At 41.3% G+C, this 24,744-nt stretch overlaps 1 protein-coding gene across 8 annotated transcripts in view; it reads left to right on the top strand.

Moving 5' to 3' along the window:
• CCDC170 (coiled-coil domain containing 170) overlaps window positions 1-21,329 on the top strand; it is a 99,015-nt gene extending 77,686 nt beyond the window's left edge. For 5 of the 8 annotated variants that reach the window (XM_077896895.1, XM_077896885.1, XM_077896921.1 and 2 more), the window contains 3 exons: window positions 2,468-2,710; window positions 16,772-17,008; window positions 19,296-21,329. In XM_077896895.1, the coding sequence (XP_077753021.1) occupies window positions 2,468-2,710; window positions 16,772-17,008; window positions 19,296-19,496 (681 nt within the window). In that variant the 3' untranslated portion in view covers window positions 19,497-21,329. The remainder of the gene's footprint in view (window positions 1-2,467; window positions 2,711-16,771; window positions 17,009-19,295) is intronic. The other 3 variants (XM_077896911.1, XM_077896932.1, XR_013379332.1) reach the window with 2 other exon arrangements.
• Window positions 21,330-24,744: the final 3,415 nt, after the last annotated feature.

The raw sequence follows: 24,744 nt of genomic DNA on the forward strand, positions 1-24,744 counted from the left end.
GTGGTCCCTTCCCCCACTTCACATAAATTTCTGGAGGTAGGCCTCAGGGTGAGTGCGGTAGGTCTGCTCTGTAAAGTCGTCAAAGGGTCAGGTTGATGCCAGCTCCTTAACCTCTCATCCCTAGGGTGGTCCCCATTCTTATGGTTCAGAATGGTACCTAGAACCATCATGTCTGTGTTCCAGACAGAAGTTTGGAGAAGGGATGAAGAACAGGATGCGAAAGCATGTGTGAGCTGTCTTTTGATGGAGCCTTCCAAAGTTTGCTATGTGAACTTGTATTTATATTCCACAGTTCCGAAGGCTGAAACTAACTGCAAGGGAAGCTGGAAACTGTAGTCTTTACTCTGGGTAGCCACCTGCCTAGCTAAGAAACTCACTGTTTCTGTTGTTAAGAGGGATGAGGAGAACTGGGGAACATGTAGCAGTTTCCATTTGGATAAACCCTCTTGCTTTGGATAGTAAAGCAAGAAGAGCTTATTTTCCACTCACCCAAAAGAAGAGTTAGAAACAGTTTAGATGAAAGAAATGAATGAGTAGATGAAAAGGATAAAAATATAATTATTAGTTATATAATTGTTGGCATTGGTGAAAGAAAGAGCAAAACACAGATGTGTTCTTATAATAGTTCTTAGGAGAAAATTCTATGGTGGAATTATAGTGTACAGACTGTGTAATGAGTCACATCTGGGACCCCAGTTTGGTTCCACCAAGCTGTGTGACCTTGGGCAAATTATATACCTCTCTGTCTCCTCATATTTAAGATAGTGATAATGTCTTCCTTGTGAGGTTGTTCGTTTTTAATAAAATACATTTTTAAACTCTTGGCTTATAGGTTGTACTCTATTCACATTTGACCTACTCTCCATTTATTAGATTTTTAAAGAAAGTAGATAACCCAATACCACCAGAGACATTGAATTGAGCTACAGTTCTTTCAGTTCTCAGATCATTGATTTCTTCCTTGATATCCAACACTGTTCTTTAAGTATTATATAATTATTAAAATTACCAGTGTACAGAACTTACCAGTACAATTTTGCAGGCGAGTGGAATTTGACGTGAAGAAGCTCAAGGAAGGGAACTTGGTTAGAGAAACATGAAAAGGGCTTTGTTGAAGATGGATCTGGGTATAGACCATGCTGTCGTGGTTAGACAAGATCTATAAGCCTGTGTTTCAGTCTGCCCTGCACATCTCTGAACACTTTACAAGTGTGCAGAGTATATAATTAGGGAAAATGCGACAGTCTTATGCTCTAACATTCTAGATTCCAAAGCTTGATGTTTGCAACAGATGAAAGAGGTTTCTGCATTTAATATTCTACTCACTAATTGTGATATTTGAAGCCTAAGAGGGTTTTTTCCACCCTTAGAGTCCATAATCTTTTTCTAAAAACCACTATAATTTCTTTCATCAAGTTTGAGTGTGAATGATAAGTGCTGTTTGAAAAACTTGTTCTCTGCTTGGTTTGTGGATGATACAGGCCAGGCATATAATAAACACCAATGAACTAAAATCTTATTGAAGTCCCTTCTATTTCAGAGTTTTTAAACATGAAACAAAGCTTTCTTTAAATTCTCCCTGGTATTATTTACTTTACAGACGTATCAACTCTCATGTTTGGTGTCACTTGGTCTGGACCTAAGGGATTGAAATTAGTCTAGGTTTTTGGTATTAACCTGCACTCTCTCTTCTTTTAAAAAGACTAGTGTGAATGTAGTTGCCATGGGGTGGTGGAGAGGATTTTGTCTCTCTACCCTATTCTGATCTTTAGTAGTTTTAAATTTTTTTTTTAACTTTATTTATGATAGGCACACAGTGAGAGAGAGAGAGGCAGAGACACAGGCAGAGGGAGAAGCAGGCTCCACGCACCGGGAGCCTGACGTGGGATTCGATCCCGGATATCCAGGACCGTGCCCTGGGCCAAAGGCAGGCGCCAAACCGCTGCGCCACCCAGGGATCCCTCTTTAGTAGTTTTAAAAGTAATTTTACATGTCTGTTATGATGTACGTAGTGTTGGAAGGAACCACATGTTGAAAGCTTACTTTTTTGTGCATTCTGTGGCTCTTTTGTCTCATCCTTTCCAGCTACAAAATTAATTCTTGGAAAAATAAGAATTAAAAATGCAACCAGGAAAAGGAATCTAATAGCCTTTTTTGATGGTTTACCAATTAGTCTGATTGAAGTGTAGATAAAGATCAACATTACCTGAGTGATTCATTTATATTTACTGTTCAGTTATTATTTTTTTAAAAAAGATTTTATTTATTTCAGTGAGAGAGAGGGAGAGCGCATGAGCAGGGGGATGGGCAGAGGGAGAAGGAGAAACACACTCCCCACTGAGCAGGGCTTAATCCCAGGACCCCAGGATCATGACCTGAGCTGAGGATAGATGCTTAACTGACTGAGCCACCCAAGTTCCCCTGTTCAATGATTATTTTTTTAAAAACCCTGTTTATATCAAATCAGCTTAGGACTCAGAAAGAAAGACTGGAGAGCAAAGAACTGCATATGAGCCTCCTGCGGCAGAAAATCGCCCAGCTGGAGGGGGAAAAGCAGGTGCGTTCGGCCCTAGCAGTGGAGAGAGATGAAGCCAGTCTCACCCTAAGAAAGTTGCAGAAGAAGGTGGAGAGGCTGCAGAAGGAACTGAGTGTGTGTCGAGAAGCGAACACGGAGCTCAAAGCCAAGCTGGCTGACACCAGTGAGCTTAAGGCAAGTGCTCAGCTTCCTTCCCTTATTGCTTTTTGCAAGTTACTCTTTTAGTTTATGTGAAAGAGCAGCAGTCTTACAACAACCAGAAGAGAAAAAGGGACAAAATCTTCCTCTGATTTTCTAGAGTTGTGGGGGAAATGCAAAAGCTACACAAATCAGCAAATTATTATTATTTTTAAGATTTTATTTATTTGAGAAAGAGACAGCATGAGTGGAGGAGAGAGGAGAGGGAGAAGCAGGCTCCCTCCTGAGCAGGGAGTCCAATGTGGGGCTTGATCCCAGGACCCTGAGATTGTGACCTGAGCTGAAGGCAGACGCTCAAAAGACTGAGCCACCCAGGTGCCCACAAATCAGCATATGAGATCAACTGAGTGTCTCTTCCATATTTGAAATGAAGCCATAGTTGCTACGTGAAAAAAAGGGTGATGCAGGTGGAGGGGATGAAGACACTTACTGTGATGAGCACTGAGTAAGCTATGGGAGTGTGGAGTCACTGTCTTATCACCTGAAAGGAATATAACACTGCATATTTGCTGTACTGGAATTAAAAGAAAAAGAAAAAAGGGGTGATATTAAGTACAGAAAATATAAACGTTTCTTCCTAATGTGGGTAACTGATATTTGGGATCATGTAGGGAGTTATGTAGGAATTTGCTCAGGAAGAAATGAGCAAATGAGCACACCTCTTCACTGAGAAGTCAGCCAGGTAACAGTGTTTCATGAGCTCCATGCGATGACTTGCACCATGAAGTGAGGCTGGTACCCAGGTCGGGACAGTGTGCTTCCTGGATTTGAAGTGTTCAACTCTTTTTTTTATTTTTATTTTTAATTTTTTTGAAGTGTTCAACTCTTAATCACTATGGATAAGAAAGGCATTAAAACTTAAAAGAATTTTTAGGGGATCCCTGGGTGGCTCAGCGGTTTAGCGCCTGCCTTCGGCCCAGGTCATGATCCTGGAGACCCGGGATTAAGTCCTATGTCAGGCTTCCTGCGTGGAGCCTGCTTCTCCCTCTGCCTGTGTCTCTGCCTCTCTCTCTCTCTATCTCCATCTCTCATGAATAAATAAATAAAATCTTAAAAAAAAACTTAAAAGAATTTTTAAAAAATTTTATTTATTAATTCATGAGAGACACAGAGAGAGAGACAGAGACATAGGCAGAGAAAGAAGCAGGCTCCCTGCAGGGAGCCCGATGTGGGACTCGGTCCCAGAACCCTGGGATCACGCCCTGAGCCAAAGGCAGATGCTCAACCACTGAACCATCCAGGTGTCCCGAACACTTAAAAGAATTTAATCAAAATCTTGAAATGTCCTGTATGTGTGCCACTGGAAAGAATGTGTTACTTCATATGCACATATCCTTTCTGGCTGATGTGTGTGTTGTGAGTACAGATGCGAAAAATGTCCTGGTTCTTCGCAGATGAGTGCTCTGTACTGGACTTTTGGAATGTTTCTGAATCAGGAAACAGACTAGTAGGGAAAGAGAATCTGTTTTTTTTTTTTTTAAAGATTTTATTTATTTATTCACGAGAGACACAGGCAGAGGGAGATGCAGGCTCCACACAGGGAGCCTGACGTGGGACTCGATCCTGGGTCTCCAGGATCACACCCTGGGCCGAAGGAGGCACTAAACCACTGAGCCACCAGGGCTGCCCGGGAATCTGGTATTAAGTTAGCACTTACATATGTGTTGTGAGGACATTATTTTAGGGAATATTTCCTTTTGTATTTTTTTCTCCTGAATCATTAGCTCTTTTCCTCTGAAACCATTCTAAGTTGAGGCTTATTTCCCTAGAGGAAAAAGGGCAGACATAGGCGAGGGGAGGGAACAGAATTAAAAATAAGGAAAGCAGGAAGCAAGGAAAAGCAAGCATCTGATGGGGTGCAAAAGCTGGCGAGCAAATATCAGGGTAAATGTATTCCACACCCTCTCACACCTTGAGACTGATCTTTGCAGTGGGGGTGGGGGAGGGTGGTGGTGTGCTGGGGTTGGAGTCAGCAAGCCACCCCTCCCAGCAAGGTCTGGAAGGGGCTGCAGGAGGTGTTGAGGCAGCATCTGTGTTGTAAAGCCAGGTTTTCAAATGTCCTATGGTGGATACAGAGTGTTTCTAGGTGGTGCATGATGGGGCATAATATAATGTTCCGTCCTTAAATGATAAATGGGTTACTTTTAATTTTTTTTCTTCTAATTCTTCCATTGTCAAGGAGAAAATCTTAATTAGAAGTTATTGTGTCTTTACTATTACTATTGCTATACCACTGGCCTTGGGCCTAGGAAGAATCTGTTCTCTTCATTGGCTTCCTCGTGGTGAAGGAAAGATAAGAACAGTTCCCATAATTGGTGTTAAATATGCAGGTAGCAAAACACAGACTAGAAGCATAAACAAAGTGAACTTAGATTTGAAAACAGGGAAGTAAATTCAGCCATAAAGGAAGGGACATGTTTCACTGTAAGCATATGTCTGTGGAATAGTTCAAATTCTTCAAAGAAATCTGTGACAGGAAGAAAGGGCAAATAGCACTGCGGATTTTCATACACTGAGCTGCAGAACTCCACAAAGCCCAAGAAGGGAGTGACATGGAACAGTCTGAGTGATTGCTAAGGATAACTAAGCAGTGGTGGTGGGGGGCACTAGCACTTCCCAGAGGAAGGGCCTGAGTGAGGATTTCCTAATAAGACTACACTGTGGGGCACCTGGGTGGCTCAGTGGTTGAGGATCTTTTGGCTCAGGTCCTAATCCCAGGGTCATGGGATTGAGTCCCCCATCAGGCTCTTCTGCAGGGATCCTGCTTCTCTCTCTGCCTATGTCTCTACCTCTCTGTGTGTGTCTCATGAATAAATAAATAAAATCTTAAAAAAAAAAAATGACCACACTGTGTTTCTTTTTTTTTTTTTTAAATTTTTATTTATTTATGATAGTCACACAGAGAGAGAGAGAGGCAGAGACATAGGCAGAGGGAGAAGCAGGCTCCATGCACCGGGAGCCTGACGTGGGATTCGATCCCGGGTCTCCAGGATCGCGCCCTGGGCCAAAGGCAGGCGCCAAACCGCTGCGCCACCCAGGGATCCCCACACTGTGTTTCTGAAACAAGGTGCGGTGGTTCTGGAAGGTACAGTATGAGCTGCCTGGTTTCTTATCCCAAACTCCCTCCACCCTATAGCTAGGGACATCTGGTCCCTACCAACAAATTTTCCCCTTCTCATATACTGTGGTTTTCTGTCCTCAGGAGAAATTAAGAAGCTTAATTGAAAAAGTCAGGGTTGACTCAACCTCGCTGTGTATTTTACTGCTAACCTAGGTTGTGAAATCTGCATCGCTTCTGTGGCTGAGCATCTATTCTCCATAATTGGGTGGCTGTTGTGTTCTTTCTACTCCACCCATCCCCTTATAATCACAGAGAACCTTGCTTCCCTTGATACGAGAGGCCTGCCTTGCTTTTGCCAGTTGCTAAGAATGGAGATTCCGTCTCTGGATGAAGTGGGTTGGGCCCAAGAAGGGCTGTCAGGACTCCGTGACATTACCTTGCAGGTTCCAGCTCACTTTCTGCATGTTTCTAGATACTGGAAAGCTAAAATAGAATCATATGGTGAATGAAGATACTATAAAAGCTGGTGCAAACATTAGTTGCCATTATAGCTAATTTTATCACTGCCGAGGGTGGCAGTTGTACTGTGGGGTTGGAGGAGCCCTTAGAATTGCCACAGTTGAGGAGCCTGAGTAAGATTGGCCTGCGTGGAGTGTAGCAGCCCACAGTTCAGCCACTAAGGAGATAATGACAGAACAAGAGATTCCCCCCAGGTGACACCCAGGAACCAGGCCCAGCATCTGCTGGGGGAGAGTGGATAAAGAGTGGTTTTAGAAGTGGGGCAGCTCTTGGTGAATGGCAGTGTGGGGGGTCCATTGGGGGTGTGGGTCTGAGGAGGGGGTCTTCTAGGCTAAGTGTATTGAGAGTAGTGCTGGGAACCCTTAGTCAAGACAGCCCCATAAACTGGAAGTGGTGTTGGGGAGACAGTAGCCCACACTTTCTTCTGTAGCAGAAGAAGGGAAACAGCTAGTGGGAATTGAGCCCTCTATCTCTCGAATATGTTCCTGTTTGGTCCCAACATCTGCTGCACATCTGTATCATATTTTGCCTGGATTACTGTAATTATGTACAAGTGGTCTTTCCACTTAACCTTTCACAAGCAAACTTGATTCTTGTAATTAAATTTTGTTCTTTGGGTGATGTGATTACACAACATGTAGTTCTATTGACAGTGTCAGGCTTAACAATTTCTTATGCCAGTGTCAGTGGTGTAAAGCAACGTTTTCAAGTGTGGGGCACATAGCTCTTGTGGCATATAAAATGCTTCTAGGTGGTGCATTATAGAGTTCAGTCATGAGGTGAAAAATGGATTCCCTTTCATTTTTCTTCCAATTCTTTCACAATGAAGGAGAAAAATCATAGAGGTTACTGTGTTTTTATGCCCCTTGAACATTTACTAGTCTATTTTTTAAATAAAGAATAAGCCTTTAAGCTCAGTGCTGGGAACAAGCAATAGTACCTGGTAATACTGTTTTATTTTTATTATACAGTGGTTTCTTCTTCTCTCTCTTTTTTAAAGATTTTATTTATTTAGAGAGACACAGAGAGAGAGGCAGAGACATAGGCAGAGGGAGAAGCAGGCCCCTGTGGGGCACCTGATGTGGGACTCGATCCCAGGACCCTGGACCTGAGCCAAAGGCAGATGCTCAACCACGGAGCCACCCAGGCACCCATTTTTCTTTGTATTAAAACATTTTAATCCCAGAATAATTAACATATAGTTACATTAGTTTCAGGTGTACAATATAGTGATCAGCTATTCCATACATTACTCAGTGCTCCCCATGGTATGTTGTATAGTATTTGCTTTTTTGTTATCTTCCAGTTGTGGAAAATTCTATGGAAATCATACAGAATTCTTTTTAATAGAAATAAATTTGGGTAAGTTCAAAAGGTGGTTGAGTTAAAAAATTATCTTCATAGGTGGTATGTGGATATGGGAAGAATTGTGGGTGTGGAATGGGAGTAACAGAACTACAGACAAATAGATGGGAGAAGGGAATGATACCAGTGATAACCAGATGCAGTAAGCAGGTGAACAGAAGCTCTGGCCAGTTGCTCCTGACACCAGGATGATTTCCAGAGTCAGGGAGTGGTGGAAGAAGCAGCTGGGCAGCACATAGGGGCCAGATCACCCAGGGCCTCATGTGTTTCCTAAGATGCTTGGACTTGTCCTCTGGTTCCTGAAAGCCATTGCAGACTTTCAGGCATGAGAGTTAAATCATCTGGGAAGAGACTAGGAAAAAGGAAACAAAGACATGGGAGAGCAGGGGGTCTCCAGAATGAGGCTGTGACCAACAGCATCATGTGCAGCAGTAAGGTAGAGGTTGAACAACTATCCACTGTACTTGGCGCTGGGACACCTATGGCTCAAGCACCTGTAGTGTAGATAGTTGGGATTGTGGGTGAGGGCATTGAGAATAGACCAAATTCCAGTATGCTGAAGGATGAAGGATAAATAGAAACAAAAGTCAGTGGCCTGCTCTTCTGGGATACTTGGATGAAAAGGGGAAGAGTTGGGAAAATAAAGTTGGCTTGTTTATTTGCTTTATGTTGCATAAAGAGATCCACACCTTTTTATAGCTAAGATTATGGGAAAGGTGTAGGAGAGGTGTGATTTGACTGAGTCAGGAATTATTCAGGCCTTTGCCAAATAGGATGCTAAGTCTGCCTTCCACTAGAGAATAGAGATCTCTCTAACTTACTAACATGGTGAATGCTGACTTCATGAATTTGTCAGAGATCTTAGGTACAAATAACTTTTTATTTTTTTTGTTTGAGACATATATTAGTGTCCAGGAAAGACTAATACTATCAACTATTTATCTTTGTATGTTGTCTGTGCTTGTCCTTCTATTGACTTTATTATTCATAAGGTAACATTTCTGAATGTTAGCAAAGATGGCTTTTCTGTATAATTTTCTACAGGTGCCATAACTAGTGATCACAAATTGGGTGGCTTAATACAATAGAAACTTTTTCTTCCATAATTTTGGAGGCCAGGAATATGACATCAAGGTGTTGGCAGGGTTGATTCCCTCTGGGGAGGCTGAGGGCCCATCTGCTCCATCCTCTCTCTGGACTTCTGCTTGCTGCTTTCAGTCCTCACCTTGCACCTGCAGGATTCCTATCTGCTGCCACCCGTAGATGACCATCCACTTGTGTGTCCCTCCTTCTCTGTCTCTTATAAGGACATCCATCATTGGTTTTACGGGCCACCCTATTCCAAGATAATCTCATCGTGAGATCCTTGCCTTAATGATACCCCCAAAGGCTCTTATTCAAAATAAGGTCACATTCTGAGGTTCTGGATGGATATATATTTATTATTTGGGAGAAAGGAGACACACACTTCAGCTCACTACACTTATTAAGTTAAGAATTAATTTCACCAAAGTCAATTGGAGAAAGACAATTACATGGTTTCACTCATATGTGGAATATAAGAAATAGTGAAAGGGACTATAAGGGAAGGAGGGGAAACTGAATGGGGAAAAATCAGGAAAACAAACCATGAGAGACTCTTAACTCTGGGAAACAAACTGAAGGCTGCTGGAAGGGAAGTGGTGAGGGGATGGAGTAACTGGGTGGTGGGCATTAAGGAGGACATGTGATGAGCACTGAGTGTTACACTATATGTTGGCAAATTGAATTTAAATTATAAATTTCATATTCCAAAAAAAGAATGAATTTCACCACTTATGGAGGTTGATATAAAAAATAATAATTTGAACTACATTTCTGTGCCTTTAAAAAAGTCAAGATATAATTTACTTGCCATAGAATTTGCCATTTTAAAGTGTATAATTCACTTTAAAAAAAATTCTATTTATTTGAGAAAGAGTGTGGGAGGGAGGAGCAGAGGGAGAGGGAGAGAAGCAGGAAGTAGGATCCCCTCTGAGCAGAGAGCAGGATGCAGGACTCTATCCCGAGACCCCGGGGTCATTATCTGAGCTGAAGGCAGACACTTAACTGACTGAGCCACTCAGGTGCCCCGCAATTCACTGGTTTTTAATACATTGATGGGGTTGTACAGACATCACCACTTCCTAACACTAGAACATTTCTACTCTGCTCCCAACTCCCCCTCAAAATCTCATACCTGTAGCAGTTACTTCCTATTTTCCCCTTCCCCAACCTCTAAAAACCACTAATTTATTTTAGATTTACGTATTCTGGGCATTTCCTATAAATGTTTTGTACAACATGTGGCCTTTTGCCTCTGGCCTCATTCACTTAGTTTGCTTTCAGTGATCATCCACATTGGGCACGTGTCAGGACTTCATTCCTATATTAGAGCTCTCCAGAGATACGGAACTAATAGGAGGTGTCTGTCTCTCCCCACCCTGTCTGTTACATACAAACAGAATTAATAGGATATGTAGGAACTAATAGGGTTTTTCTCTATATACTTATTTATATCTTCTATCTATCTCTGATATATATATGAAACATGTATTTCATCCAAGCATTCCAGAGGAGCAGGCTTAATATATATATATCATATATATTATATCAGAGAGAAAGGGAGGGAAGAAGTGGAGGAGGGCGATAGTGAAGGCGACAGGGATTAGTTGATTTTCAGAAATTGGCTCACATGATAATGGAATTTGTTAAGTTCAAAATCTATAGAATAGATGGGCAGGAAGAGCTGATGTTGCCATTCAAGTCTAAAGATTGGATTCTTGTAGAATTCATTCTTGTTCTGGGCGAGTCACTTTTGTTCTATTCAGGCTTTCAATGGACTGGATGAAGCCCACCCACATGATGGAAGGGAAATCTGCTTTATTGAAAGTCCACTAATTTAAATGTTGACCTCTCTCTTGGATACCCTCACAGAAATATCCAAGTTTCACCAAATATCTGGGCTCTGTGGCCCAGCCCAGGTGACATGTAACGTTAGCCATCACAGTTCCTTTTTATGCTGAATAATATTCCATTGTTTGGATATACCATACATCATTTATGCATTCAGCATCTGATGGACATGATTGTTTCCATTTTTTGGCTATTATGAGCAAGGCTGTTAGGAACATTTGTATGGAGTTTTTGTGTGCATTTCTCTGTTGCAAAACTATGCTTGAAGACCTTGACTTCTAGGTCATCCCAGTCTTCCTTTTTAAGACTCATGCAGTACATTTCTCCCTGAATTCTCAACCAGGAAAATGTGGACCTTTCCAGATAAACTATTAAATTTTAAGTTGGCAGGCAAACATGATGATTGTAGAAAATCTTTTGGAAAGAAAAATATTCTTTCATGGATTGCCCTTTCTGTGTTGAGTCAAAATAATTTTATTATAATATTGCTTTCATATATACAAATTTAATAGCATATAAAAATTTCTTAAGCTTGGGCAGTCCGGGTGGCTCAGCGGTTTAATGCCACCTTCAGCCCAGGGCCTGATCCTGGAGACCTGGGATTGAGTCCCACGTTGGGCTCCCTGGATGGAGCCTGCTTCTCCCTCTGTCTGTCTGTCTGTCTCTCTCTGTCTCTCATGAATAAATAAATAAATCTTTAAAAAAATTTCTTAATCTTGCTACATTTTTTAAAAGTGGTCAGCAGATTTTCCCCCCCACCATTTTAGAGATTTTATTTATTTTAGAAAGAGAGAGAGCACACAAGTTGGGTAGGGGGAAGAAAGGGGAAAAAATCTCAAGCAGACTTCCTGCTGAGCATGGAGTGTGATATGGGGATCCATCCCATGATCCCGAGACCACGACCCGAGCCCAAACCCAGAGCTATAGGCCCAACTGACTGAGCCACATAAATGCTCCAATCTTGCTAATTTTTTACCATTATAAAATTCAAACCAATTTGGAAAACAAAATGAAGTGTAAAAATCAAATTAAAAATATTAATGCTATTGATTCAATATGCTAGATTATGTTATTTCACTACAGTCACCATTAAGAATGTGTGGTATCAATTGCTTGTGGTACAGGTTCTTTTGAGTTTGGCATGCCTGTGGTTTGTATTGTCTAAGGACAGAGCATTTATTCTACTCTGTGCTTTAATAGAATGCTGCAGATACTTTGTTTGTATATGTACCGTGACATAGTTTGGCCTTCACTTGGCATGAATACATTATTTATGTATTAACTCCACCTTTGCTCTTTTCTCATTAATCTAGAATAATTAAAGTAGTACTACTAATTGGCACAAACAGATTTTTGCACAAATGCAAATACAGACACTGAAATCATATGATAGAACTCCAGAGGATCCAGAAAATGCTTTGTGTAACTCATATAACACTAGTTGCCTCTTAGCCTGCATTGGTTATGATTTGTTTCCACTAAAATTATTTAAACATCTCATAATAACAGTGGCTTAGGCAGAGGAGATATTTATTACTTTCTCACAGAAAAGAAGACCTGCCATGCTTAGCAGGATGGCTCTATGGTCATCAGCAACCCTGGCTTGTTCTTTCTCCTTCATTGTCCTAGTGATAGCTTTCATCCTCAATGCTGCTGCTTCTTCTTCTTCTTTTGAAAGATTTTATTTATTCATGAGAGACAGAGAGAGAGAGAGGAGGCAGAGGCAGGGAGAGGTAGGCTCCCTGTGGAGCTGGGAGCCTAATGCAGGACCCTGGGATCAGGACCTGAGCCGAAGGCAGATGCTTAACAGACTGAGTCCCCAGGTGCCTGCTCAATGCTGCTTCTTTTTTTAAATTTAATTTAATTTAATTTTTATTTTATTTTATTTTATTTATTTATTTATTTATTTATTTATTTATTTATGATAGTTTATGATAGTTTATTTATTTGTTTGTTTATTTATTCATTTATTTATTTATTTATTTATTTATTTATGATAGTCACACATTGAGAGAGAGAGAGGCGGAGACACAGGCAGAGGGAGAAGCAGGCTCCATGCACCAGGAGCCCGACGTGGGACTCGATCCCGGGTCTCCAGGATCGCGCCCTGGGCCAAAGGCAAGCACTAAACTGCTGCGCCACCCAGGGATCCCTCAATGCTGCTTCTTAACACAAGCTTGCTGCTGGGGCTCTGGCCTTATCCCAGCCACCAGCACAGAGGAGAGGTGGGAGGACATGCTGTAGGCCACTTTCCAGGAACAGTACAATGCTTTGTATCCCACTGGCCAGACCGTCTCTGGGCCTCACTGAGATGAAATCAGCCTGAGAAATGGATCTACCCTGGGCAGTAAGAACAAAAGAAAGAATAGATACTTGGTGGCGAGGTGTCAGCTTCAGTCTGTATCATATGGCCCGATTTTAGTAGGGAGCTGTGTCCCCAAATCAGTAGCCAGACAACCAGAAACTAGTGGAAAGTCATTGTTATCTTCCCTGTAGTCTCCCAAGGAAACACTGAAAGGGAATAACATCCTTTAGCCAACAGCAAAGGTCTCTTCCCCTTGCTACCTCTCTTGATAATCTCCCACGCAAGACAGCTGCTCCCCATGCTCCTTCTCTGCTCTAGAACTTCTCCAGCCCAGTCAGTGCAGCCTTTCTTTATATGCATTTTTTGTAATCTACCATCCTGGACCTGGACTTGCTTTGAGCTCTCCCTACCAAGAAGAACCCTATAGTAAGAACTCGTTGGGCTGTAGAATGGTATGGGAGTGTGCTTAGGCTGCAAAGTCAAACACCTTCCTTTGTGGTCTGCCTCAGTTTCCTTCTGGTAAAATCTTCGTGGTTCTCTATGGTAGGGACACCACATGTATTTGGGCCTAGGGGAGAGTCTCCCACTTGGTGGTCCCACTGTCTTCAGGGAGCCTGTGGACATTGCCTCACTCCTGCAGGGTTGCATTTTCAAACCCTCCAGCTAGAGGCTTCAGATCCTCTGGGGGATTCAGCACACTACATTTTAAATTCAATCACCATCTCTTTCAGGGCCTTGGGCCCTTTTAACGTGAGAGAAAATTATTCACCAGATTTTGGAATTTTTTTCACTCCAGGAGGCTGACACCACATATGGTGTTTACCGGAAGTTAAGCACACTTGGAGCCTTCTCCATCTCTGCTGGGGGGTCTGGGTGGCATATTGGTCTTCTTTATGACCAGTTCTGGCCCCCCTAGAAGAACATTAGGGGCACAGGCTCTTGTTGAACTTTGGGCTGGATCTGGGAAGCTCCTTAGCCACGCCCCACTTCCAGGAATCTTGTTTGTTGGGTTTGATTTAGGAATCCGAGGTCTCTATCATCCTCGGGCTTTCAGTTCTGTTCTGGTGGCTTGGCTCAGAGCTCTATTACTTGCCTTTGCTCACTGATGACAAGTATTGAGGCAGCCCTTAAGATTGTGATAAAGTCTCATATTTTTCAGACATTCTTGGCTATGGATTCTTCTCATTAGGACCTGATTTATGGACTTCTAGCTCTCCAAGCTGTGTTCCATCACTTTTGGTAGATAGCCCACTGTAAATGTTTTTCCAATCTGAGCAGAAAGGCTGAACATATCTGTTAATACAAGGTTTTGAATTCAATATTTCCATTCCCAGCAACTTCCCATTTGGCCACATATTTTCTCTGCAACAGTGTGATAGTTTGCACACGAAGGGAAGCTCCTTATTTTAAAGTGAGATAACTTTGTTTTAAAATTGATAAAGATTTCATTCATGTAATGTCCCTCAATTTGTAAAATGTTTGATAATCCACAGACTATATTATTTAGAACAGTTGCTTATGTAATTTATAAATAAACATACATGTATATTCAAAATCTTTACTGGCAGGATTCATGTTGTATTGGTCATGCATGGGACAGTTCCCTTTCTTGACTTTTTATTTTGAAAAATTTCACATCTATAGAACAGTGGCACGAAGGAGAGAATTCTCCGATGTGACCCCTGTACATCGTCATACCCAGGAAGCAATGCTGGGGCAATTGTTTATTATACTGTGTCCATCGTGCTGTTCATTTTCCAGTATGGGTTTTGATAGCTTGGAATCCATGAATGATCTTCAAGGTCAGCTTCATAGACCTGTGCTTAGTCGGTGGCATTAACTTGGCTCAGGTGCTGGGTCTTCTAGTGTCATATCATTGGCTCAAAAACTGAGTCCGTGTTCCTTCCCCCAACTATTGTTGGGATAGTATTGCTGGCAGATTTCTCAAGCTGCAGTGGTGCTTTCCACCTTTCTTGCCGCTGTCAGTTTCTCAAGGATTTCCTCTCTCCTGAATGAAATCAGTTCAGAGCTTTGAACTTGTTCAAAGTATGGTTGCCATTGGCCTCCTGTCTGCTGGAAAAGGAGCTAAATATCTTAAGTTGTGTGTATGATAGTAGATGAAAGCACATTTCCATTATCCAATTTCAAAACATTTTCATCATCCCTGAAAACAACCCAAGTTCCTTCCCATCTCCCCTCCCTCCAGTCCCTGGCCTTTTCTAGATCTTTCATTTGAATGGAATAATACAAGGAGCGGTCTTTCGTGACTGGCTTTTGCCCCTTAGCAGGTTTTCAAGGTTCATCCATAGTTTGTATCAGTACTTCACTCCTTCTTATTGTTGAGTAATATTCTGTTGCATGGAAATTCAACATTTTATTTATCTACTCATTGGTTGATGGATATTGGGTTATTGTTACTTTTTGATGATTGTGAATAGTGCTGCTGTGAACATTTGTGTACAGATTGTGTGTGACAGACATTTTCGATTATCTTGAATATATAAACCTTGAAGTAGAATTGCTGGCTCATGTGTTAACTCTGTGTTTATTTTGAAAACTGGTAAATGGTTTCTCACAGCTGCACCATTTTGCCTTCCTATAAGCAGAACGTGAAGGTTCTGATTTCTCCACACCCACGCCAACACTTGTCACTGTCTCTCTTTTTTGACTGTGGCCGTAGTGGATGTTAAATGGTAGCCCATTCATTTTTATTTTTAATGGTCAGTGTTAAAAATTTTGTGTCAGATATATAAAACTACTTCCAATTCTTTTTTTTCTAAATTTTGGTAAAATATCTGTAACATAAAAATTACCATTTAAACCATTTTAAGTGTACAATTTGGTGGCAATAAGTATATTCACAGTGTTTGCAACCATCACCACCATCCGTTTTCAGAACTTTTTAATAATCCTAAACTGAAAGTCAATTTCCATTAAATAACTCCTCCTTCCTCCCGCGGGGATGGAATTCTATTCCACGTTTTATCTATGAATTAGTCTATCCTAGGTACCTCATATAAATGGAATTATACAATATCTGTCCTTTTGTGTCCGGCTTATTTTACTTATTGTAATGTCCAAGGTTCATCCATGTTGTAGTATTTGTCAGAATTTTGAATTTTGTCAGAATTTCAACTTTTTAATTCAAATTCTTTTTAATTCAAATTCAAATTCTTTTTGTAAGCAGATGTGGCAAAAATTTAAATACTAAGCTAATAAAGAAAATGTACCTCATGCTCCAGGATGCTCTTTGTTTTGGCTTTAAGATCCTGGGACAGCTTCCTAGAGAGAGACCCTTCCCCCCTTGTTTGCAGTGGAATGCTATGGCTGCCTCAAGCCTTCCATACTCATTGGTAAACTCAGAAGACCTTCTGAAATACCACTGTTCTAAGTTTTCCTTACATCAGTAATGAAGACTTACTGAGGGGATTTTAGATGAGCTTCCTTGTCATAGACTACTTGGAGGGGAGATACTTTACTGTTGTAGTGTTTCTATGCCAGGGATGACCCTTTGGTAGGGCCAAAAGTACAAGTTGCTTTTGCCTATGGAGCTCATGAGAGTCTGTATAAGTACCAGCAGACGTTATTTTAATATTTAACCCCATAATCATCCTACCATTTGTCTCATTGATTTTCCAAATAATGGTCCTCTGACATGTTGATAAACTGTAACTGCCTTAAGACATGTTTGTCCAGTGTGTATGTTTAACAAAGTCTGTTTAACTGGGATGGATTCCATTCTTAATTCATAAAAAGTTATTAAATGAATCTCATTGACTTTTAGTGTATCCTGTTGATACAATTGTCATAAACAAATATGAAAAAAATTATTAGCATTCCCTTGATTTCTTAGATTAAAACTTTGGAACAGACCAAAGCCATTGAAGATCTAAATAAATCGAGAGACAAACTTGAGAAGATGAAGGAGAAAGCTGAGAAAAAGCTAACGTCTGTCAAGTCAGAACTGGATACCACAGAGCGCGAGGCTCAGGAGGATAAAGAGAGAGCCAAGAACATGATAGAAGTGGTAACCAACGAAATGAAGACACTAAAAAAATCTCTGGAAGAAGTAGAAAGGAGAGAAAAGCAGGTGGGTAGAAATCTGGGGGTGAAATCTTGTTTAGGAAAGATAGGACAATTCGAAAGCTAGATAATTATTCATAGGTTTCTTCAAAAACAATTTACAAAGCTTGCTTTATCATTCCAATGTATCTGCTTGCCCTCTGGCATCTTTTTAGAATTAAAATAACCATTATGATTTATTCTGCTAAGAAAAGCAATTCACATTTTCATGACACGAATCTTAGGAAACAAAAAGACATTCTCATCAAAGCAGTGGAAAGCCTATGGAGAGCCAGGTTCTGGTAGTGGAGAGGTTTTGATTATGTTCACTGATGACCTCTGAAGTTTGCATCATCCCAGGCTTCAACCTTAGGATGGAAAGCTTATCTCCAGGAGAGATCAGTGGCAGGAAACAGTCCCAACTCTGAAACAGTGGCACTCAGACTCGATGGCCAATCTAGCCCAGATGTAAGCCATAAAACAGTACTCGCTGGCTGGTTGCAAGGAGGAGAGTTTTATCTGGTGAGCACATCGGGAGGTCAGTCATAAAGAGACTGTACTGGGCAGCCTGACCCCCGTTGCTTTTGGCTTTTATCTCCCTCTCTTTCTGAAGCTGAAAGGGGCAGGGAGTGGACTCTGATCCTAGGATATTTTTTTCTCTTTGCCTCTGCTTTGGCTCATGTGTCAGGCAAAGTTGAGGAAGGCTAAACTATAAAGTGCGTGTTCTCAGAGAGAAACCTCCCAGGAATTAAGATCTTTGACTGTATTTGAAAGTGGAGAAAAGTTTGAGGGGAACTTTTTCATCAGGGACATTAGGCTGGAGAGAGTATTATGTTCCCTAAATTGGACTCAGCATAGGAAGGAGGTTGGGAAGTGAATAAACACATGGTGAAAATGTTTGGAAGGCAGTTTTCCTGGAGGGAACATCTGTTGGAAGGTACCTCTAGCAAGAGGTTACCCAGATAGCCCTGACTTACCTGCTTCCACTTTTGCACAGAATCACAGCAACCAGTCTACGAGAATTTGAAAGGGTGTGAGGTACATCTTCATCCACTGTCTCCAACCCCCTACCTCTTCATTTTTCCTCTCGTGATGGATGGTTGTTATGGGTTGTGAAGGAGGCTGTTTATGTGATGTGATCTGGTCATTATTTAGAAGTCCTTCTGTGTTTATCAGCTAAGACTTTCTTGCCCTTTGTTCTTTTAGTTTAAGAGATTCCATGCATAGGGGTGGCTCAAGTCAGGTAAGTGTCTGACTCTTGGTTATGGCTCAGGTCATAATCTCACAGTTGTGAGATCGAGCCCCACATCAGGCTTCACGCTCAGCATGGAGTCTGCTTGAGATTCTCTCTCCATCTGTCCCTCTCCTCTCCCTCATGCATGTGCTCTCTTTCTCTAAAATCAATCAGTCAATCAATCAGTCTTAAAAAAAAAAAAAGTTCCATGCTCAGTTAAAATTCCAGTGCAGGGTAGCCCGAGTGGCTCAGTGGTTCAGTGCCTGCCTTCAACCCAGGGCATGATCCTGGAGACCCAGGATCGAGTCCCATGTTGGGCTCCCTGCATGGAGCCTGATTTTCCCTCTGCCTGTGTCTCAGCCTCTCTCTCTCTCTCTCTCTCTCTGTCTCTCATAAATAAATAAGTAAAATCTTAAAAAAAAAATTCCAGGGCAGCCTGGGTGGCTCAGTGGTTTAGCACTGCCTTCAGCCCAGGGTGTGATCCTGGAGACCTGGGATTGAGTCCCAAGTCAGGCTCCCTGCATGGAATGGAGCCTGCTTCTCCCTCTGCCTGTCTCTCTCTCTTTCTCTCTCTCTCTCTGTGTCTCTCATGAATGAATAAATTAAGTATTTAAAAAAATAAATAAAATTCCAGTGGGTAGGTACTTATCACCCATGGACACAACCACACCTTCGTAAAGCACTTCTTAGTATGCAGAACACATACATAGTCATTGTTTCAGTTGATCCAAATTTTAGAACATCCCTGGGAAGTAGACATATGGTTATTCCCACCTGAAAGTGAGAATATGGAGGATCTCATTCATGGTTGCTTAACTGAGATTCTTGACTTGGTAGCCAAAGCTACACTAATTGGCTCATCAGAAAAGAAGTTATGAAATCACTGAAAGTTGGGGATGAAAGCATTTTAGAAGTAATTTAGTAGATGTGCCTTCTTATTTTAAGGTTAAAGATGGTGAGTAATTTACCTACCTCATGCACACCTGGGTTTTCCACAGGGTTTTTTAATTTTTTTATTGTTTGTTTGTTTGTTTGGACTAGCAGTAGTCCTCACCCTTAATGTGTGTGTTTGATACTGCAGCTGGTGGACTTCAGAGAGGTGATTTCCAAGATGCTGGGCTTGAACATGACCAGTCTTGCACTTCCTGACTATGAAATCATCAGATGCCTTGAAAGACTGATCCATTCACATCAGCATTATTTTGTCACCTGTGCCTGCCTCCAAGATGTGCCGCCTAGAGGAGAGAGGCACACACAGAGCCACTTAAAACTTCTTCATTAAATACCATCTCTCTTGGGGGAAGTGGAGCTAAGAGATGGGATGCAACTGTTGATTTCACAAATTCCCCAAACCTTTGAAATGTGATCAGTGTGTGAATAGCATATATACTTTGATGATGGAGTGAGAATCCATCATTTGCAAAAGAAGATCTCAGAGGTTCTAGCTGTAGGTAAAATGTTTCACACTAAAATGTTTCACACCTATTATTTTATTTGCTAGCACTATGGGACCCAGAAGGATTCCAGTAGATTGAATATCTAGATGGGCAGTGGCAGTTGGGAATTAACATTTATGGGATTCCTTTTATAAGTTAGGGGCTTTACTACCCAATTTAATTCTCATAATAGCCACATGGAGAAGCTTTAATGTTTCATTTTACAACCTCTCTGGGGCTCAGAAGGTGTTACCTACTCTGAGATCGCAATTGGTGGTGATTAAACCAACAGTCTTACCACATTGGCTCTAAATCAAAGGCTGTGCCTTCTCTGTTATTCCACGCTCCTCTAGCTTCTCCCGAGATCCTGTGATCCTGGTGAAAATTGCCCCCATAAGGGACTGAGGATGTCTGAAAAGTGACTGAGATTCATGATTGCTACCCATATGATTTCTTTAAAAAGCAGTTTACCTAATTATTTGTATAAAACATACATAGGTCTGAGGTCCTATAGGAAACTTACCTGTTTTAAATGTTGCTGCCAGATTGCCTTTGGTGGTAATTTTTCATGTTTGATGGGTTGGTCTCTGTCCTTTAAGAATGAAACCTTTAATGTGAAACCTTATAAAATGAAAGAATCCTGCACAGGTTTATTCCCCAATATATCACATGTACTGATGGCAAGAGTACTTTTTAAGGATCGGGGTTTTATTATGAATTTCCATCGCTTTCTGCCTTCTTTTTAAATTTCTATTCCACAAGTATTTTTCCAGGAAACTGTATTCTTAACTTTATTGACAGAAATTTTTACGTTTTGGGGGTGATTATCTTATTTTTGCCATGTGGAATTTTTTTAAGAGTCTCTAAAGAAAGCACTAGGGTCTGATTAAGGGAAAGGGGAAAATAGATTAGACCCAAAATTAAGAGGAAAAGCAAATTCTAGAGGAAAGGAAATGCATTTGACACTTAGAGTTTGAATGACAGATCACACAGAGGGAGAGTGATCAAGGATATGTTCCCTGGGGGATGGATCATGGTCACCCAGCCTCTTCCTCTTGTGCAAGGACAGTATGAAATAGTATTTATGATAGAATACACATACCTGCACAGCCCTGATTGAGGACATGAGCTAGACTTGCAACAGGCAGGAGAGGTGGCCTTGTATTTTCCCAGCAGAAGGTCTGCAGTCTCTGGAGACCCCTCACATGATCCAGAGATACAGTGGCTGCTGCTCAAAGCCACATTCACCCAGAGTGGAGGAAGTGATTTTACCATGTGGGTCTCTGGAAGCCTGAATTGCTGAATAGCTCTGCTTCATCCACACCATGGAAAGGTGGAGGTGTTTATAGATGCAGGGATTGTTTTTATACCTTCCCTCTGTTTTCATTTTCCAAATACAGTCTTTAATGAACTTCATTTCTTTTCTCCGTAAATTCATCTTCAACACTCTTCAAAGACACTTTTGACAACATCACTTTAAAAACATCAACTGTCAGGATGCCTGGGTGGCTCAACGGTTGAGCATCTGCCTTTGGCTCAGGATGTGATCCCCGAGTCCTGGGATTGAGTCCCACATCGGGCTTCCTGCATGGAACCTGATTCTCCGTCTGCCTGTGTCTCTGCCTCTTTCTCTTTATGTCTCTCCTGAATAAATAAATAAAATCTTTAAGAAAAAAACATCAACTGTCATAATTTTTTTTCCATTTCTGGCAGAAAGACTACATGGCGTAAGAAAGGTAAGTTCTGCCTATGTATATAGGCCATATGCACATTAACTATTTGTCATTTGGACAAATTGAAATCCCTAATAAAGCCATCTCCCTCCTTGTTGAAATGCCAGTTGATTATTGGCTTTCTCTCTGTGGCATTCACTCTGGAGTTGGCAGCCCAGCCTCACATTTTTGTGTTAGATTTTGTTCTTCCATAATATCCATGTATATTTTATGTTGGCCAATAAAATGTGTTAGGCTGATGAGATTTTTCTAAATAGAGCTTTAAAATATTTAACACTAACTCTCCTACCGAATACACTTGAGTGATAATTGCCTTTGAGATTATTATTCTGGTCATTGTCTGAGACATTTAAATGTATGCATAAAAACCTCAATTAGGAAGAAAAAAAGAATTAAGCCTGAGCTATCTAAATTTTCTGTTCTACCTTCTAGTCTTACAGATGAGCAATGAGTGTTTCAAGGTCAAGGTGTGGTGGGCTGAAAAGTGGTTAAAGGGTGTCTGTTATTTATATTGTTATAATACTTAGTACTTAGAAGTGGAGTTTATTTTTCACTGGGAAGCATTTCATGGCTATATAATCTTGGATCAGGAAGGCTCTGCCCACTGTATGCACAACTCCATTTAGCTTCTCGTCAGTAAGTGGGGTTTGGACACTTCTCTCTCCCCTATGCAACCTCCATACTGTTATGCCTGCACCTTTGTATGAAAACCATTGCTCATTTGAGTCTCCTGCTGACTGATATATAACTTTCTTCTTGCCCTCATTGTAGTTACCTACTAACATCCTGTCTCTTCTTCCTACTTAAGACCGTTGCAGGTGGTTCAGAGGTGTCTTCTTCACCCCCGTTAAATACTGCCTTCATCTTGGATGACTTTAGTGCCCATAAGGAAAACTCATACAACACTGTCTTTAGTTCCTTGGCTTTCTTGACCTTGACCCTCAGACCTTTACCTCCTTTTGTTTCAGTTACTTAAACCTTAGATTGCAGTTTTATAGTAATCCAATTTAGACTACCTAAAGCCAGAGAATTGGTGGTGGTGGCAGGTGGGTGGGGCACTCATTGGAAAGATTCAGAGGGTAGACTAGCTTCAGCATGGCTAGATCTAGCACTTTCAAATTGCTATTTGGATTTTTCTTGATTCTACCCATCTTTCATTTCTCCTTGATTGCTTATCTTTGCATGTTGGTCTCACTTTCTCCTTCTGGAGGTGGTTCCTCCATGCTGCCAGGAAAGTTGGTCACAAGTAGCTACATGGTCTTTACAACTCATGAGCTTAGAAAATGGGAGACTGTCCACCTCCAACATTCAGGGAAGGGATGTCAGGAAAGAATAGTGTGATCATCTTTTCTTAGTCATGTACTCATCCCTGAACTAAACACTTTAGCCAGGGGATGAACTCACTGGCCTGCATCCCATGCCAACCCCTCTGCAGCAGAGGTGAAGTGGGGTGAGGTTCTGGGGTGATCTGTTCAGCAAGGACAGAAGGAAAGCTCCCAAAGGAAGAGAAGCTGGACAGGCACACAGCACCCATCTATGAAACATGGTCAAATTTAGGATTTTCTAATCACTTACAACTTCTCCACCTCTGGAATCTTCAAATTTCCGTAAAGTCTTATTGCAGACTTCTATCTCTTACTCCCACACAGCTATTCTTTGAGTATCCTTGGTTCTCATATTTTCTCTTTAGTAGCCTTGCCATCTGGGGTCTGTCTAGATACTCTGGTTCCTTTCTTCAATTATTTCTTTTCCCAACACCTTGAACTCCTTGTGCCCTAGCCCCTTTCCCCTCAGATTTCAATTAATCCCAACTAACAATGTTTCTGCTGCTTTTCCCTCCCTGCCAGATGAAGTTGGACGAAATCACAGGTGGGCATGCCAAACTCAAGCCTGTGGTCTCACCTGAGCCCTCTGTACTAACTGGTAATCTTTCACACTTTTCCAGTTAGAGCTCACTGCCATTTTCCAAAATGACTGTTGCAAATCTTCTTCACTTCCTCAAGGCTCTTAACCTGTCTCTTTCTTCACTGTCAGCAGATAATCTCGTCTCCTATTTCACCCACAAAATAGAAGTCATTACAGGAAATATCTTCAATATCAGATCCTAAAATAGCCTGCTGTGTGTGCACACCCATCACTGTCTCCTTCCCCATTCCTGTCTCTGACTCTTCCTTCCACCCAGCTGCTCAAATCCTCAGCAACTTCACCCATCAGTTGTCCTCTCTCCAAAGTGTTTTCAACCTCATGTTTGTTTATGCCTCCTTGCCCTCTGCATTTAAATGTATTTATTTAAATCAGTCCCTCTACTCTGCAACAACATCTATGTAGGGCCATACTTCCCTCTTTTTCTTCAGAGTCAAGGTACTTGAAAGTGGTTTCTGTGGCTGTCTTTCTGGTCAACTGGTTCCTGCCACCATCCATGGCTTTGGTCTCCACTCACCCAGCTCTCACATTTTTTGTTAGCAAACCTCTGTTAGTTTTAATGTGCTTATCTTGGTCTTTCTGTAACATTTGATACAATTGACCATTTCCTTTTTCAACCATTCTTTCCCATTAGCTTCTATGATGCGGCATTTCACTCATTTCTATCCCCCTGCCTCTCTGGGTGCTTAAGTCAAATTATTTTAAGGTTATAAGAAGCAGAAGTGAAATGAAAGTTTAAAGTAAGGAGAAGTATGGGTATAAGTGTGGGTGGGAATCTTGACCTCATAGTCAGAACTGAGTGAGGATCAGTTAACATCTCAGAAACCAGAATGTAGTTGATGGTCCAACAACTGCCAAATGCAGGATACAGTGAGGCTCTCATGGCTGGATGCTCTTGCTTGTCCTATACATCCTGGTTTCCTTTGATGCCATGAAGACTCAACTTCCCTCTGTTTCTGCTTCTACTGTTTCAGCTGGTATCTCAGACATCTGGCCTCCAAACCTCTGTGACAAAACGTTTATGTTGTTTAAACCACACAGTTTTTGGGATTTTGTTATTGTAGTCTTAAGAACCTATGCCCTTACAAGATTGCTCTAAGGATTAAGTAATGTAGCATTTAAAAGATATCCTGGCACGTGGAGAGTACTCACTGCATGTTAGCAAATACATTATTGTCAATACCACTAACTAGTTCCAACTATTCTTGTGGCTTTGATGACCATCTATGCAGTGATGATGCCAACTGTTATCTGTCTAGATCAGATTCCTGTCCTTCTCTTCTCATCTGTAGGATGGTGTGGAGAGGACACCTGTAAGAATTGAGCAAAATAGACTTGGGTTCAAAAATAAAGTCTGCTGAGTAATTTGGGCCAGGTAATTAACCACTTGAAAACCCATGTGCTTCAAGACTAAAATAGGAATAATAAGACTAGTTTT

The sequence above is a fragment of the Canis aureus genome, chromosome 1 (assembly GCF_053574225.1).
Source record: "Canis aureus isolate CA01 chromosome 1, VMU_Caureus_v.1.0, whole genome shotgun sequence".
NCBI classification, from domain to species: Eukaryota; Metazoa; Chordata; class Mammalia; order Carnivora; family Canidae; genus Canis; species Canis aureus.